The 18,068-nt window shown below is 45.9% G+C and overlaps 2 protein-coding genes across 6 annotated transcripts in view; one reads left to right on the forward strand and one right to left on the reverse strand.

The window, feature by feature from the left end:
- PLAA (phospholipase A2 activating protein) overlaps positions 1-4,610 on the reverse strand; it is a 42,389-nt gene extending 37,779 nt beyond the window's left edge. For both annotated transcript variants that reach the window (XM_070400807.1, XM_070400806.1), the window contains exon 1: positions 4,327-4,610. In XM_070400807.1, the coding sequence (XP_070256908.1) occupies positions 4,327-4,475 (149 nt within the window). In that variant the 5' untranslated portion in view covers positions 4,476-4,610. The remainder of the gene's footprint in view (positions 1-4,326) is intronic.
- Positions 4,611-9,448: 4,838 nt separating this feature from the next.
- The window catches only part of IFT74 (intraflagellar transport 74), an 87,165-nt gene continuing 78,545 nt past the window's right edge, over positions 9,449-18,068 (forward strand). The window contains exons 1-2 of one of the 4 annotated variants that reach the window (XM_070401006.1): positions 9,449-9,591; positions 17,541-17,682. In XM_070401006.1, coding sequence (XP_070257107.1) covers positions 17,560-17,682 — 123 coding nt within the window. In that variant the 5' untranslated portion in view covers positions 9,449-9,591; positions 17,541-17,559. The remainder of the gene's footprint in view (positions 9,592-17,540; positions 17,683-18,068) is intronic. The other 3 variants (XM_070401007.1, XM_070401008.1, XM_070401009.1) reach the window with 3 other exon arrangements.

The following is an 18,068-nucleotide window of genomic DNA, read 5'->3' on the forward strand; positions in this document are numbered from 1 at the left end:
ATAATAATAATAAAAGGCTAATATGCAAATTGACCGAACGGCAGAATGGCCGGTTGCTATGATGCGCACTGGCCACCAGGGGGCAGACGCTCAATGCAGGAGCTGCCCCCTGGTGGTCAGTGCACTTCCATATGGGGAGTGCCACTCAGCCAGAAGCTGGCTCATGGCTGGCCAGCGCAGTGGTGGTGGCAGGAGCCTCTCCCACCTCTGTGGCAGCACTAAGAATGTCCAACTAACGGTTTAGGCCCAATCCCTTGGGGGCCTAAGCCTTTAGTCCAGCCGTGGGCAAACTACGGCCCGCGGGCTGGATCCGGCCCGTTTGAAATGAATAAAACTAAAAAAAAAAAAGACCGTACCCTTTTATGTAATGATGTTTACTTTGCATTTATATTAGTTCACACAAACACTCCATCCATGCTTTTGTTCTGGCCCTCCGGTCCAGTTTAAGAACCCATTGTGGCCCTCGAGTCAAAAAGTTTGCCCACCCCTGCTTTAGTCGGACATCCCCCGAGGGCTCCCTGGCTGCCAGAAGGATATCTGACTGCACGTTTAGGCCTGATTCCCCCGGGGAGTGGGCCTAAGTCAACAGGTGGACATCCCCCAAGGGGTCCTGGACTGCAAATGGGTGCAGGCTGGGCTGAGGGGACCTCCTCCCCACCCCAGTGCACAAATTCTTGTGCACGGGGCCTCTAGTTTTAAAAATAAAAGAAATAGCAATATAGTCATGCACTGCATAATGTTTCAGTCAATTGGACTGCATGTGATGTAATCCCATAAGATTACAATGGAGTGGATTACATATCTGTAGTGATGCTGGTGTAAACAAACCTACCATTCATATAGAAGTATAGCACATACAATTATGTACTTGATAATGGTAATAAAAGTCACATAACTGGTTTATGTATTTATTATACTATGCTTTTTATCATTATTTTAGGGTATATTCTACTTATATACTCTACTTATAAAAATAAGTTTGCTGTAAAACAGTATGCTGTGTTACACTGCAGGAGCCTCATACATCTGTTTATGGCATCTCTGAATTTGTATCATTTTCTCTGTGCGTGATTTAATCTCTTGTGTTGTTTTGTACAGAAACATGCTGCACAGGACTGTATCTTAAGAGCAAATAGTCTAGGTGTGTAGTCTGGCTATATCATTTAGATCAGTGTATGTGAACTCTGAGGTTCGCACAGCAAAATCACCTATCAACACTTTTCTCAGAATGTATCCCCCTAGTTAAGCAGCATGTGACTGTACAGCATTTTCTATAGAGATAAGTAAAATAAAAAATAAGCAGTTATTAGGAGATGAAAATTTGCCTCCAAGAAAGGGAAATGGGGAGTGGGAAGGGACTTGCTCTGATTTATTAACAAACCCCACAGAAGTATTTGTCTAAGGTCCCAAAGTGATGCGTGTTTATGAGACCATGGCACAGTCAGGAGAGATTTAATGCAGGATGTAAAATCTGTGGTTGTGTCTTTCAAATAAGGATAGTTTTCAAAAGGCAAAGCAATAGTTGTGATAGACTTGAGAAATCCAGTTTAATCTGAAGTGGGCTTATAGCGGCCTGAAGCAATCTCAAAGAATGGTATGCTGACTGGTTCAGTTTAATGTACAACCAAAAAGAAAAAAACCCAGAAAGAAAAATATGTCTCCTTTCTGAAGGACTTTCAGAAGGCCCAGGGATTTGGGGGATTCCAATGGGCTTTTGTGAAAGATGAGGTATCTAGTCCACCCTCGAACTATTTTGCATCCCTGAAACTAAATTCCCCCATCATTTCCAGTCCACCCCTACACTACCTGATCCAGAAACCTAAGGAAAACAACCTTCATTAACTACTTCTCCAAACATTTTACAGCGCTTCATTACTGTATTAATATGCAATGAAATAAAAATCGTCAGGATTATCAGCCTGAGGACACTTTCACAACACTTAAAGTATGGCTGAGACACGCTAGTTTGGGATGTGGAAGAAGTTCATCACCCAGTGACTGTGAGATGCTCTACCCTAAGCAACTGGAAAGGAGAAGTAAAACTTTCTTATCTCTCTAATCACCTACCATCTTGCCCTGTGCCTGGCACAATGCAGGCTCTCAATCAGTGTTAGGTGAAAAAATACATAAATAAATATTGAAAAACTAAAAAAAAAAAAAAACCCCACATGAGTTAAACGAAAGAACCAGTTTTCAGATAGAGGATCATTTCAGCCCCAAGTTCCTTAAGTTCCTGGTAAACACAATCACTCCAGTGATTTAAGTTCTTGTCAACCTAGCACACTCATACACAACATGTACAGATGGAGCCATGGCAACTGGCATCCCCTTCAGATACTCCTCACGTCAACGTTTACATCCTAGTGGGCATGTGCTTCTACTGACCTCCATTTTAGATGTACACGTTAACAGTAATCGTCTTCAAACACACACTACTATTACGAGGTGGTCTGGAGTATCACACGACCTTAGAAGAGACCTTTAGAAGCCATCTCCAGTTCAATACAGGAGTTTGCTCTACAATACCCTAGCCCAGGGGTGGGCAAACTCATTAGTCAACAGAGCCAAATATCAACAGTACAATGACTGAAATTTCTTTTGAGAGCCAAATTTTTTAAACTTAAACTATATAGGTAGGTACATTGTTATTAACTTAATTAGGGTACTCCTAAGGCTTAGGAAGAGCCACACTCAAGGGGCCAAAGAGCCGCATGTGGCTCGCGAGCCACAGTTTGCCGACCACGGCCCTAGGCTAGTCTATCACGTTCTGGCTACACTACTGCAAACGCCTCCAAAATGATCCACTTCCACATTCACCCCTTTGCAATCCCTTCTCCACCGGCAGCTCGCAGGAACTTGTCAACAGGTAAATGGAATCGTGCTGCTCCTTGCTTGAAACCCTTTAAATAAAGGCTTCGAACTAGGACAACTCTTCCTCTGCCCTCAAAGACTTGCCCCACCTCACAGCTCATTCCCTCCTGCACAAAGGGGCTGTCTTCTTGCTCAGTCCACGGCCTCTGAGTGTGTCCCTCCCGCCACCTACAGTGCTCTTCCAATTTGCCTTCCTTATTCCTGGCTCCCATGACAAGCTCCATGTGTCAGATTAAAAAAAGAAAAGAAAGCCCTAACCGGTTTGGCTCAGTGGATAGAGTGTCGGCCTGCGGACTGAAGGGTCCCAGATTCGATTCCGGTCAAGGGCATGTACCTGGGTTGCAGCCACATCCCCAGTAGGGAGTGTGCAGGAGGCAGCTGATCGATGTTTCTCTCTCATCAATGTTTCTAACTCTCTATCCCTCTCCCTTCCTCTCTGTAAAAAATCAATAAAATGTATTTAAAAAAAAAAAAAGAAAACACCTCCCCAGAAAGGCTTCCTTCTCTAACATCTCTCTCCACTCAACTCTATATGGATACTTGTTCTCCTCAGGCCAAATATGTAATTATTTTTCTATTGTTTTTTTTTGATCCATCTTCCCTTCCACATTATAAGCAAGTTCTATGAGACATAAGAGAACTTGTCTGTCCTCTTCTCCTTCAAGATGTCAAACACATTAGAGGGCACTCAACCCACAGTTACCATCTGAATTTATGGATAACCCAAACTCCGTGTGAAACCCCTACTGATGGGGGGCTAACAAAGCAACTCCGCTCCAATTTTTCTCTTTCTGAACTGAAATCTGTTTTCCGGTGAAAATCAGCCAAATCAAGGCTGAACTCTTGAACTTGATTTGCACTGGAGCTTAACCTTTTGTGCCTTTATTTGTGAGGGAGGAGGCGATGGACTTTCTCTCCTCAAAAAGCAGCACATCCCCCACACACGTCCACAGAACATGTGAGAGATCTCCTCCCCTCCATCGAAGCCCATCGCAGACCCCAGACTAAGCAACTCTGACTTGGACAACTTTCTGCAGGGCCATGTTTGAGAACTGAGGCTACAGAGCACATCCTAGAGCAGATGCGTCCACACGGCCTCACGGAGGAGGGTACACGGGGCGTCCATCAGTTTCCAAAATCTCAAAGCAACGTGGGACATCGTCGTCCAAAAACTGAAGCCCCAAGAGGGAAGAAGTTCGTCCAAGGTCACCGGCTCGCTAGTGGTCAAGTCGGGACACGAAAGCAGGTCCCTGGCCCCCCCAACCCGCTGCTCCTCCCACCGCGCGCCCTGAGCGCCCGTGCTCTCGGGACCCGGAGGGAACGCAGCCCTGAGCGCAGGCCGGGGAGGACGGGAGCGGGCAGGGCGCACCGGGGAGGGTCCGCTCTCTCCCCACTCGCGGCGAGACGCGTGCAACACAGTCAGGGGCGCGGGGGTGCCGGGCTCGCAACGCTCACCTGTCCGGGACCCAGAGGCGGGTGGTGCGGTCCCGGGACACGGACACAAAGGCCCCCGGCGGATAGAGGCAGCACACCAGGCCCCGCACGTCCAGCTCGTGGCCCTGGAGCGAGCAGCTCAGCCGATACCTGGCGGCGACGCTCTCCATGGCCCCGATCGGTCCGGCGCTCGGGCCCGGGCCCGAGCAAGAGCAGTCGGCAGGGGCGGTGGGGTGTGCGAAGGGCCGCGGCGCGAGAGGGACTTGCAGGGGAGAGGCGCCCTGACACCGGAAGAGCCCTAGTGCCTGTGCGGAAGGGCGGCCGGGAAGGGGCGCGCCGGGCGGGCCTAGTGACACAGCAACCCCGACCGGCACGCCGGAATTTGTCATCAGCCCCGGCCCGCGTGACGCAGAGCGTGCGCGCCCGCCCGGCGGCCGAAGGGGAGCGAGGCCGCTGCCCCGCTGCGCTCGGGCCCGGGGGCCCCGGAAAAACCACACGCCCCCCCCGCTCTGCCCAGGCGCCCCAAACCCGGCCCAGGCCAAGGCCGCGTTTTCCTGAGCGCTGGCTGAGCTGCGCATTACCATCGGGAGGCAGACGGGGACTACAAATCCCACAATGCCACGCGACAGGGCGGTGTGTGCCGCGTGTGCGCGGAATCCTGGTATTTTAAATCCTGGTCTGCAGAGCTCAGGTCTGTTGAGGTTACTTAGAGTGATCTGTTAGGGCAGCTTTCTCCAGATTCCCCCAAACCTATGCATAGTCTGCTGATATCTTTACAAGGTAAACGTTTTCGTTGTGTGTGTGTGTTTTTTTTTTTGTTTTGTTTTGTTTTTAATTAAGACGAGAGAGTTTGGGGCCAAATTGGAAACAATCCCTTGCCTTAAATTCTGTGAACACTAAACTGGGGTCTAATACTTGGTGTTAAGCGTTTTAAAGATTCCAAATAGTTTCAACTCTCATATTGATAGGGGGACTTATAATCTGATAGAGCACCTAAATTAATTTGAAAAAAAATCATATTTTAAATCTTAGAACACATACTTATGTGAATAGGGGTTAAGTTTCTTATTTGTGAGTAGGGGTTAAATTTTTCTGAAGTTTTCTTTTTAAGGCTTGAGCAAAGCGATTAAGGAGGTGACTCAGCTGTGAATCTGGCAAGCAGAACCTATCAGTGTGGTCAGACCGACCCACCAGGAGTCAAAACATCATCTCATCACCTTATGATTAAGGACAATAGGTGACATGTGCGAACAGCCAGGACTACACATAACTGAATTCCATTCACCCTAACCCAGTGGTCGGCAAACCGCAGCTCGTGAGCCACATGCTTCTCTTTGGCCCCTTGAGTGTGGCTCTTCCACAAAATACCACGTGTGGGCACGCACGTACAGTGCGAAGTTGACTTAAAACTTTAAGTAAAGTTTATTAAGTTAATTTTAGGGAACGTTGTGGAGTGAAAGAAGATGTAGTGTCGAGGATTGAGAAAGGTATGTTGAGATGGTTTGGACATATAGAGAGGATGAACGAAAGGAGATAGACGAAACAAGTATACAAGATGAGCGTGGATGGGAGAGTTGGAAGGGATCGACCTCAGCGAACGTACCTCAATCAGATTGAGGATGTTTTTAGCAAAGGCCAGCTTAGGAGTACCCTAATTAAGTTAATAACAAGGTACCTACCTATATAGTTTAAGTTTAAAAAATTTGGCCCTCAAAAGAAATTTCAGTCGTTGAACTGTTGATATTTGGCTCTGTTGACGAATGAGTTTGCCGACCACTGCCCTAGCCCCTTCCCCTTTATAATCCTGTCCCTTGCACCTAGCTGTCAGACAGGATTTGACTGCTTGTAAGGGCCCAGTCTTCTTGGTGGGCTAGCCTTCTCAGTAAACGCCTTATATGATTCAACCCTGCCTTAGTTATTGGACACAGTGGACACGCAGCCCAGCCCAACAGGGGGTTTCCCAGTAACAACATCTGTAAGCAAATGAGAAATGCTGGATTACCCTCCCATATGTTCAGAAGCACTGAGGGGGAGCTGGGGCTGGGTTGTCTTCCCATGCACCAAAAGGTCACAGGTTTATTCCTGGTCAGGGCCCAAACCCCTTTGAGGGCTCCATACCCAGTAAGCAATGGTTCTCAACCTTCCTAATGCTGAGACCCTTTAATACAGTTCCTCGTGTTGTGGTGACCCCCAACCATAAAATTATTTTCGTTGCTACTTCATCACTGTAATTTTGCTACTGTTAGGAATCGTAATGTAAATATCTGATATGCAGGATGTATTTTCATTGTTACAAATTGAACATAATTAAAGCATAGTGATTAATCACAAAAACAATATGTAATTATATACGTGTTTTCCGATGGTCTTAGGCGACCCCTGTGAAAGGGTCGTTCGATCCCCAAAGGGATTTCGACCTACAGGTTGGCGACCCACAGGTTGAGAACCTCTGCAGTAGGGGGTATCCAGGGGGCAACAATTGATGTTTCTCTCTCCCTCTCTCTAAAATCAAGAAAAAATTTAAAAATATAAAAACAAAGCACCAAAGAGGAGTCCGTGGCTGGGTAGCTCAGTTGGTTAGAACGTCCTCCAGAAAGCCAAGGTTGAGGGTTGGATCCCCATCAGGACACATACAAGAATCAATGAATGCATAAAAAAGTGGAACAACAAATCATGTCTCTCTCTCTCTCTCTCTCTCTTCCTCCCTCCCTCTCAAAAATCAACAAAAACATTTTAAAACAAAAGCGCTAAGGGGAGAAATATACATAACATCAATAACCTCTCCGACAATATATGGAGTGGTTGGACAGTTAAAGGTTGTAGGGGAAGGACATTTTTTTCTTTCTACCCTTGAGGTTTTCTGCTGGGGCTCTGTAACAAAAGATTAGCAAGAGAAAAACTAAAAAGTTTGTTAATATGTATATCATATATACAAGAGAGAAACTCAGGGATGAGTAACTCACAAAGGTGGCTAGAGCATCCTAACAAAGGAACAATAAATTTTTATGTAAATGACAAAAAGAAAAGGACCTTAAATATTTACAGGCATTAAATTATGGAAAGGCAAATATATGAGAAACATATGGTAGGTAAAGACCAATTAGTAAAGTTAGTTGTGTAGGTTCCTCATGTGCAAGAAGGGAAATCTTTGAAAATGTATGTTCTCTTTTGAGGAAATAGAGAAATTTTAAAGAGCTCTTCTTGTATCTGCTTTTCAATTGCCTTCAGCTCAAAATAATTCTTAGAACAATGTGCCATATTTTGAGGTGGCAAATTCTACTACCCTTCACTACAATGACCAAAAGGAAAAAATGACCACTACAAATATGTTGGGATCAAATTGTATAGTTTAATGAAAATATTTTACAAACGTTGAGAACTCAGTCACGTAATATTATTCTGTTACAAGATTCTAGGGCAGGAGAAATAGGGAAACTAAGACAGGAAAGTTAAAACAAGGCAAACAGTATGGGCAATTTGCAGCCAGCTTGTAACTAACAGGCCGTTATCTTCCCCAGCCAAGCACATGAGAGCAAATGGTTAACAAAACCTCCCTAATGAGAGAATGCAGAAAGGGAGGAGGAAAGGGGAAAGGGAAAAAGGGCAGTTTTACTCCCTCAGCAGAGAAGCCAGCAGTCTCCAGACTTGGCAAGATAAAGTTGCCAGTTGCCTCATGATTTCTGGGAAGGCCAAAACAACAACAACAACAACAAACAGCAGGGGTGGGGGGATCTTGAGAATTAATCTGTACCAAAATATTCAGCAGAGGAATTTTGAGACGTATAGACAGGAGGGAATATAATGCCTCAGACTCCCATCCAACCTACTCTTCAGATGTGCTTCTTAAGCCAGGTGTATAGGTTTGCTTGCTTTTGCTTTTTTTCAATATAGGTGCATGCTTTAAATGCTTTAATAAATTGGCTTTTCACAACGCAGGCAAGGTCTCTTGTATAAATTCATTTCTATGAGAAGACGAGGATCGAGGTTGGGGACAGTCCTCTCCCGCTGTCTCAGGGGCCTGTCTTGTCTGGTAACATGTCTCTGGTATTGGTGAGAGGTGTCTGTAATAACTTGGTATGGCGTTGATTTAAACTACTTAAACGCAGGCACATAATAAAGTTGGATGTAAATAATGTATGTGAGTGGGAAATAACGTGAAAATGCTCCAAGTCCGATGGACACACATGTGATGACGGTAGCTGTGTAACTGGACCCCTATCACCTGCAATAACCTTTAAGGTCCGTCTATATGTAGGAAGACTGAAGAAAATAAACTGCAAGTTATTTTATTAGAGAGGTGCAGTATTTCTTATAGTGGCTTTCTTTTTAAAAACACCGATTTTAAAATAATTTTTTAAAGAACGACTAGCAATTTTTTTCAGCCATTCTCACAAACGTGAATCAAAAGAACTCTGAAAGGAAGCTTAAAGATTTGCAGCTTCCAATAAGATGAGGAACAGAAGGCACCAGAATTGCATCCTTACTTAACGCTGTCTTGTGTACGATGTGCAGCAGTCCCAACAGGAAGGAAAACTACCATTTTCTGGAAGTAAGAAGTCTGTGCAATGCTGCCTCCCACAGAATAACATCACACAATTTTTATTAAAAACTCAACGTACTGCCCGGCTGGTGTGGCTCAGGGGTTCAGTTTCGTGACCCATGAACCAAGAAGTCCCGGGTTGGGTTCCCAGGCAGGGCACCTGCCCGGGTTGCAGGCTCGATCCCCAGCAGGGGGAGTGCAAAAGGCAGCGAGACGGTGTTTCCCCATCAGGGATGTTTCCATCTCTCCTTCCTTCCTCTCTAAAAAAATCAAAACATTAGAACAAAACAACGTATTACAAGGTAACAGACCGGAGAGTACAAAGGGATGTAATAAAATTTGTGAGTACAGGTCAGGCACACAATCGGAGCGGTTGTTCTGATTATTTGAAACAAAACCCACCAGGTTTTCAAATAAAAAATATTCTCTCCCAGTCAACTTGCCGTCTTCCATTCTTTGCAGAAAAGACTGGAGGTCCTCAAATCTCGCGAGAACTTTTAACTCTCGCTTGGCTAGGAGGTACTAGGAGTCCGAGGCCAAGGATTGGCCAGTCAGGAGGAGGGGCCTCTTTCGCCCCGCCCCCGTTGCCGGGATACGCGGAGGCGCGGAGCCTGCAGTGGTTTCAGGCCTGCGGACCCAGGAAAGCTGAGCCAGGGTGGGCGAGGGGCGCGTTCGTGGGGCGGCCCGGTGCTCCCGGTGGTGGCTTAGCCGAGCTTGCCGACCTCCCTCCTGCCGCGCCGGCACAGGTGAGAAATACCGAGTCCCCTCGCTCCCTCCCTCCCTCCCTCCGGACCTATTATCTCACCTTGGAGATGCTGATGCGCTCAAACAAAACAAATGCGATCTCGGTTTTTTAGTTATTCTCAGGCCTGTCGCCAGGCCAAAGCGCGCACGGAGACCTCTCCCAGCCCCCTGAGCAGACCTGCCAAGGCGAGACCACTGGGAAGGATGCAAGAGCCTCAAAGAAAAAATTCTTAGGGTTCAGAGATGTTACTTAAAATAATAGGTTTATGTCTGTCCTTGATAGCAGGAGGGACTTAGCAATTTAACGCTTCTTTATATGTGTTAAAATGGCTGCTTTAGGGACGATAACGATAGTAATCACAGGAGCCAGGTGTTTTGTATATGCTACAAGCAATTTTAACAGTTCTGCAAGATAGAGGCTGTGGCCACCTTCTGTTTTACAGCTGAGGATACACCCCCAGAGGGGCTATAGGGCTGGTGGTAACTGTCAGAGCTGAAGTTTGCATCCTTTATCTTTCTGGAGCCAAAGGCCAGGCTTCTTCTCTGAGTATGTATGAATAACCCCCCTTTTTTGTTACTAGACCCCTCCCTTTTATAATGCCACCTAGGACTGATCTCATACTGTGCTTTTATCATGATAGTAAAGCAGTGGCAAAGGAAATGAGGTAGAAATTTGATATGTAAATTTTCTTTTTTTACGTATATTTTTATTGATTTCAGAGGGAGAGAGAATCATTGACAGGCTGCCTCCTGCACGCCCCCTACTGGGGCTCCAGTGGCAACTCTGGCATGTGCCCTGACCAGGAATGCAATCATGACCTCCTATTTCATAGGTCCACACTCAACCACTGAGCAACACTTTTGGAGATTGTACACTTTCTTAAAGTTATCAGGAAAGCTAGAGTAAGGTTGAGCAATTCTGCTGGAAACAAAGGGTTATTGTGTTAGCTTTCTTTGGGAGAGATCATTTTGACCATCGACCTTGTCTGCCTTTCAAAAAGTTATTTCATAAAACTCCCTTTTCCATTTGAAATAACAATAACTCTCTTACTTTGTCCACATAGTTCAAAATGGCAAGGCAATAGAACCATAGAGCTAGTTGGAGTGGGAAGATTTTCAGTTTGGTATGAACATACTCAAAGTGATAATGGGATCTGAGTAGAAATTTCCAATGAACAGTTGAAAATTTAGAATTGATGCCCAGTTTAAAGGACACACCTGGAGACATTGATTTATGATCATCAACATAGTTAGAGTTATAAGAAAAAGGATGGAAGATTATAGAATAAAGGCAATCCAAGAAGTGGGCATGGAGTATAGAAACGGAGAATTCGTTTTAGTTCAAGAAATGATTCGTTTCTTTTTTTTTTTTTATTGATTTCAGAAAGGAAGGAAGAGGGAGAGAGAGATAGAAACATCAATGATGAGAGAGAATCATTGATTGGCAGCCTCCTGCACGGCCCCCACTGGGGATTGAGCCTGCAACCCAGGCATGTGCCCTTGACTGGAATCGAACGAGACCCTTAAGTCTGGAGGCCAATGCTCTATCCACTGAGCCAAACCAGCTAGGGCGATTCGTTTCTTTTTTAATAATATAGTAAAGTTTTGTAATTTATAACGCCTAAATGTGGGAGGAAATTCAGGAAATACAAAGGAGAACAGAGGCCTAGCTGGCTTGGCTCAGGGGATAAAGCTTAGGCCTGCGGACCAAAGGGCCCCAGGTTCAATTCTGATCAATGGCACTTACTTGGTTGCAGGCAGCTCCTCCCTGGCCCTGGCCAGGGCTCCTGCAATAGGCAACCAATCTATGTGTTTCTTGCACATCGATATTTCTCTCTCTTTCCCTCTCTCTTCCACTCCCTAAAAATCAATGGAAAAATATCATCGGGTAAGGATTTAAAAAACCAAAGGAGAACAGTTTTTGCCTGGTGCTGTTATACTAGTAGATACTGGGGACCTAAAGATGAATGAGAGCCAGGGCCTGTCCTCAAGGGAGAGAAATGCTTAAATAGATAATTTCAATTGGTGTGATAGATACTGGGATAGAGATATGCCCAGGATGCATAGTAGCATATAGGACAAGTCTATAACTTAAAATTTAAGAGGGGGTGGTGATGGACTAGTTGTGGAAGGATTTCTAGGGAAGATAACAGGCAAGATGTGTGTTAGACAAGCAGACCAGTATAATAATCCACTTGAGTCCATCAGGCCCTGAACAGTGCTATAGGAATAGAGAAAGGGTACATGTTAAACATTTACAAATAAAGTCAGTAGGACTGTGTGATTAGCATTGGGAAATAAGGTAGAAGAAGAAATCAAGGACTGAGTTTCTGACTTGTGTGACTAGAAGTGTTACCAAGAGGAAGATCTGAAAAAGGGGGACCAGAAGAGGAGAGTGTCATGGAAATGGTTTCATGTAGGAGGGGTCACCAGTAACAGATGCCATTTACATCCCCAGCTGTATTGGCCGGGGCCATTTGAATGGAATAGTAGAAATTGAGGAGATAGTGGAAATTAACAAGGTAGAGAATAGTGGGTATAAGTTTTTCTTTAGAGTTTGGATTCATAGGAATAGGATATATGGGACAGAGTTAAAAGTGGTTTCAGGATCAAGAAATTAATTTTTAAGGTTAAGAAATAATTGAACATAACAGACTGAAAGAATGAAGAAAGTTTAAAGATATAGGATGAAATAGGATAATTCCAAAGGAGATTGCGATAGGAGCAGAGGGGACAAGGAAAGGAAGTCTAATGTCCCAAAGAAGATGGAATCAAGAGGGTAAGTCAGAATAGAGATTAATCTTAAACAAGGGCATGTACTCCAAACATGATGGATTTCAGGTCTAATTTTGTCAGATGAGTAGGAAATTGAGTCATCTGCTGAGAGTGGCAGAAACAGAGTATACATAGGCAAATGGCTAAGGGTTGGAATCATTTAGGAGAAAAGTCGCTTATCAAGGATAAATAAAATTTTCTGAGATGAGGGTACTGCTAAGTGTTGGTGACTGTTACTTTGCAGTATTCCAGGCTATAGTTACGATTTCTACCGGCCATGTTCAGTAGTCTAGGTTGGATGTAGAGGGGAATTTCTGATTTTGCCAGATTAGTTGAGGAAAGTTCAAGGATAGGAAATAATTGATGGTGTTTATAAGACAGTAGTTTAGTGTAGAGAAGTGAAGGTCATTAATGGCTTTTTCGATGGGGATTTCAATGGACATTTCAGTGTTCATCTTATCTGAATTCCCAACAGTAATGGCCTGGGTGATCATTCCTGCTTTCTCTTGGAATCTCTGACACATACTCTGAGTTTTTCTATTTGTTTTCTTGGCCTTCATTTTTAGTCTCTTATACTATCTCTTCAGGTAGAGTCTTGAGCACTCTTTTTCTCCATTTTCTCTCTCTAGATCAATTTCTTTAAAACTCTTTTGAACATGACCTATAATAGGGCATACATTTTACATCCTTACAGACCAGAACAAATATATGTGTAAATTTATATAAATATAACTGAAACAAAAATTTAATGAAACAATATCCTTCCTATATGTGCAATGAACTCTTACATTTTCTATTTTATTTCATGTTTAAAACATCTCCCAAATTGTTCTTACAACCCCACTAATAGGTCATGACTCATAATTTGAAAAGTGTTATTCTAAAATATCAGCCAAAACCTTAAATAATATTCTGATGAGTAAAGGAAGGGGTTGATAAACTGGGAGAGAATGAGTGAATTAAGGAAATTGTTTAAAGAGAGGCGTAGTGAGAATAAAGATGACAAAGGGGTAGAAGAAGAGATGGAAGTCAGAGAATGAAGTATTTCACTTAAAATATTTGAGATTAAGTAATTTCAGATGGTGACAAGCTCCTGGTCTGGCCATGGTATCTGAAATGAAGTTGAGATGATTACCAAAATTTAGGTGAGGAAACTGTGAAACTAGAACAGGGGTGGGCAAACTTTTTGACTCGAGGGCCACAATGGGTTCTTAAACTGGACCGGAGGGCCGGAACAAAAGCATGGATGGAGTGTTTGTGTGAACTAATATAAATTCAAAGTAAACATCATTACATAAAAGGGTACGGTCTTTTTTTTTTTTAGTTTTATTCATTTCAAACGGGCCGGGTCCGGCCCGCGGGCCGTGGTTTGCCCATGGCTGAACTAGAATTTAGATATTGAATCCAGTATCCATATGAAAGAACCAGGATGTTAGTGGGACTGGAATAGACTACACTAGATATAAAGTCCTTATTGGAATTGGGGGAGAGAGTAGGAGGTACCTAGATAAGAACAACCAGGAAAGATCCAAGGCAATATGGTTGTATTCCCTGGTCCTCAAAGGAAGAGAATTCTGTTTAAATTTAAAATACGTGGAAAAATAATTTTTTTGTTGTTATTAATCCTCAACCAAGGATATTTTTTCCATTGATTTTTAGAGAAAGTGGAAAGGAGAGAGAGAGAGATAGAAACAAACACTGACGTGAGAAGACACACTGATTGGTTGCCTCCCGCACACATCCTGACTGGAGCCAGGGATCAAACCCAGTTGTACGGGCCCTTCTTCAGGAACCCAAGCCAGTACCCTTCAGTGTGCAGGCTGACGCTCTAACCACTGAGAAACACAGGCAAGGGAGGAAGAATAATGTTTTGAAAGTGACATTGGAAAGCAAGGAGAATGCCACATACTTTTTCTTAACTTTGGAATTGTAGCACTGGAAGCTAAAACAGCCTTCGTTACCAAAAGTGCTTTTGGGAAAGCCAATATTTTGTTAAAGGGAAGAGTAAATGGAAGTACTTCATAACAGGATTCAGAATATAAGGGAGTCAATCATGGACCAGAAAGCACAGAGAAAAGATTAGGAGATCAGGAAGAGGCTGGATATGTCAGGAGAGAGAAAACTTACTGGCCTATGGGATAAGAGCATGGGAGAGATAACTAGAGGGCTTTGTATTTTAATAAGATAACTAGAGGCCTGGTGCCTGAAATTCATGCACTGGTAGGGTCCCTAGGCCTGGCTGGCGATCAGGATCGATCGGGGCCTTCTGGCTGCGGGTCGGGGCCTTCCTTCATTCCATGCCACCCCTGGTGGTCAGCACATGTCCTAGTGAGCGATTGAACTCCCAGTCTCCGGTTGAACTCCCGAGGGGACACTTTGCATATTAGCCTTTTATATATAGACTAGAGGCCCAGTGCACAAAAATTTGTGCACTTGGGGGGGGAGAGGGGGTCCCTTAGCCCATCCTGTGCCCTCTCACAGTCTGGGACCCCTCAGGAGATAATAACCTGCTGGCTTAGGCCTGCTCCCGGGTGGCAGAGGGCAGGCCCAATCCCTAGGTGCAGCCCCTGGTCAGCTCAGAGCAGGGCCAATTGGGGAGTTGGGGCGCTTCCCCCTGTCATGACAGAGCAGGGCAGATCGGGAGGTTGCGATGCCACACCTAGTAACGCTCAGGGTACAGCTGATTGGGGGGTTGGGGCACCACCCCCTGTCACACTCAAGGCAGGGTTGATAGGGAAGTTGTGGCGCCACCCCCTGTAACGCACAGAGCAAGGCCGATCAGGGGTTTGGGGCGCCGCACCCTGTCACACACAGAGCTGCAGGACGATCAGGGGGTTTGGGCGCTGCCCCCAGTCACGCTGATCCTGGTGCTGGGAGGCATATTACCCTTTTACTATATAGAATAGAGGCCTGGTGCACAGGTGGGGGCTGGCTGGTTTTCCTTGAAGGGTGTCCTGGATCAGGGTGGGGGTCCCCACTGGGGTGCCTGGCCAGCCTGGCTGAGGGGCTGAGGGCCGTTTTCAGGCTGGTGGGTGACTGAAGCTCCCAACCACTCCTTTTTTTCTTTTTCTTTTTTTTATTCTGGGCCAGCTTTAGCTCTGAGGCCTCAGCTCTGGCCTTTGTTTACCTTCTGTATTTGATACAATGTTGTGGTCTGGCTGGCTGAAGCCCAGCTGACTAAAGCGGGTTTCTGGGGTTTGGTTTAGCTTCTATATTTGCAACATAGTTGCTTAGAGTTGCAGCTCAGAGGCCGGCAAGTCAGGCGGCGAACGTTGGAGTCCGCCGTCACTGGAGCAAGCAAGCCTCCCTGTTCGCTTCAGTGCATGGCTGCCGGCCGCTATCTTGGCTGGCAATTAATTTGCATATCGCCCTGATTAGCCAATGGGAAGGGTAGCGGATGTATGGCTAATTACCATGTTTCTCTTTTATTAGATAGGACTAGAGGCCCGGTGCACAAAAATTTGTGCACTTGGGAGGGGGAGGGGGTCCCTCAGCCCATCCTGTGCCCTCTAGCAGTCTGGGACCCCTCAGTAGATAATGACCTGCTGGCTTAGGCCTGCTCCCGGGTGGCAGAGGGCAGGCCCAATCCCTAGATGCAGCCCCTGGTCGGGCTCAGAGCATGGCCCATTGGGGAGTTGGGGCGCTGCCCCCTGTCATGACAGAGCAGGGCAGATCAGGAGGTTGCGATGCCACCCCTAGTCACGCTCAGGGTACAGCCGATTGGGGGGTTGGGGCACCGCCCCCTGTCACACTCAAGGCAGGGTCGATAGGGAAGTTGCGACGCCACCACCTATCACGCACAGAGCAGGGCCCATCAGGGGGGTTGGGGCTCCGTACCCTGTCACACACAGAGCAGGGCCAATCAGGGGGTTGAGGAGCTCCTCCCTGTCACACACACAGCAGGGCCGATCAGGGGGTTGAGGAGCTCCCCCCTGTCACTCACAGAGTAGGGCCAATAGGGGAGTTGGGGCATTACCCCCTGTCACACACAGAGCAGGGCCCGTGGGGGGTGGTTGGGGCGCCACCCTCTATCACCCACAGAGCAGGGCCGATCAGGGGGTTGGGGCGCTGCACCCTGCCACACACAGAGCAGGGCCGATCAGGGGATTGGGGCGCCGCACCCTGTCACACACAGAGCCGCAGGGCGATCAGGGGGTTGGGGAGCTCCCCCCATCAGGCACAGAGCAGGGCTGATCAGGGGGTTGGGGCGCCGCACCCTGTCACACTCAGAGCCGCAGGGTGATCAGAGGGTTTGGGCGCTGCCCCCTGTCTCGTGGCTCCGCTTGACACCGGGGCAGTGAGGCCTCACAGCTCCACTTATCCCGGTGCCAGGAGGCCTCTCTGCTCTGCTGATCCCGGTGCCGGGAGGCATATTACCCTTTTACTATATAGAATAGAGGCCTGGTGCACAGGTGGGGGCCGGCTGGTTTGCCCTGAAGGGTCTCCTGGATCAGGGTGGGGGTCCCCACTGGGGTGCCTGGCCAGTCTGGCTGAGGGGCTGAGGGCCATTTTCAGTCTGGCGGGGAACTGAAGCTCCCAACCACTCCTTTTTTTCTTTTTTTTTTTTATTCTGGGCCAGCTTTAGCTCTGAGGCCTCTGCTGCTGAAAGCAGGTTTCTGGCCTTTGTTTACCTTCTGTTTTTGATACAATGTTGCGGTCTGGCTGGCTGAAGCCTGGCTGACTAAAGCGGGTTTCTGGGGTTTGGTTTAGCTTCTATATTTGCAACATAGTTGCTTAGAGTTGCAGCTCAGAGGCCGGCAAGTCAGGCGGCGAACGTTGGAGTCCGCCGTCACTGGAGCAAGCAAGCCTCCCTGTTCGCTTCAGTGCATGGCTGCCGGCCGCTATCTTGGCTGGCAGTTAATTTGCATATCTCCCTGATTAGCCAATGGGAAGGGTAGCGGATGTACGGCTAATTACCATGTTTCTCTTTTATTAGATAGGATAGGGAAATGAGGAAGTCATGTTGCAGTAAATGATTTCATGGTTCTAAATGGGACATTAATGTCAAATTTGAACAAAATTAAATCAGGCTCAGCCTTATAGTAATACCTGGAATGGCAATTTACAAGAAAAACCATTGTGGATTAAATGTTTGAAGGAAGGGTTATGTGGGTCACTAGTGTCTAGCTATAGATGATATCAAAGGAGAATTGAACTATTCCTTGTTTCTAAACAGTGGTAAAAGTGAACAAACAATGGCCAGTAATCACAAACCTCCAGCAGCAGCTCGCCCTGTTTCACGAGGTGGAATTGGGTTGACAGGAAGGCCTCCTTCTGGAATTCGTCCCCCATCAGGAAATATTCGAGTGGCAACTGGAGTAAGTTTAAAACAAATCTATTGAATTCTTGTGCATATATCTTGGTAAAGTTGGAAAGCCTGTATATAATAATAAATTCTTCTTTGCTCTTTCTTTACTTTATGAACAGACTATATGTTTGATTTTTGAAAATGTTGAGAAGTATAAATGTGGGACAATGTCTGAAAGACACTGTAGAGAGAAGAGGCATGCTCATGCTGATAATCAAATGTATTTTACAACTACAAGTATTCAAATGGTGTAATGTATTGGTGTCAAAATCAAATGAAATGGATAGACCAGAGACAGAATCAAGACATGTAAGAATTTAATTAATGACTAAGGTGGCATTTCAAATTAGTTGAAAAAGCATGGAGTATTCAGTAGTGCATTCAAATGACTAAAAA

Source organism: Myotis yumanensis, unplaced genomic scaffold (genome assembly GCF_028538775.1).
Source record: "Myotis yumanensis isolate MYYU_CA2020_CCGP unplaced genomic scaffold, mMyoYum1.0.hap1 SCAF_21, whole genome shotgun sequence".
NCBI lineage: Eukaryota > Metazoa > Chordata > Mammalia > Chiroptera > Vespertilionidae > Myotis > Myotis yumanensis.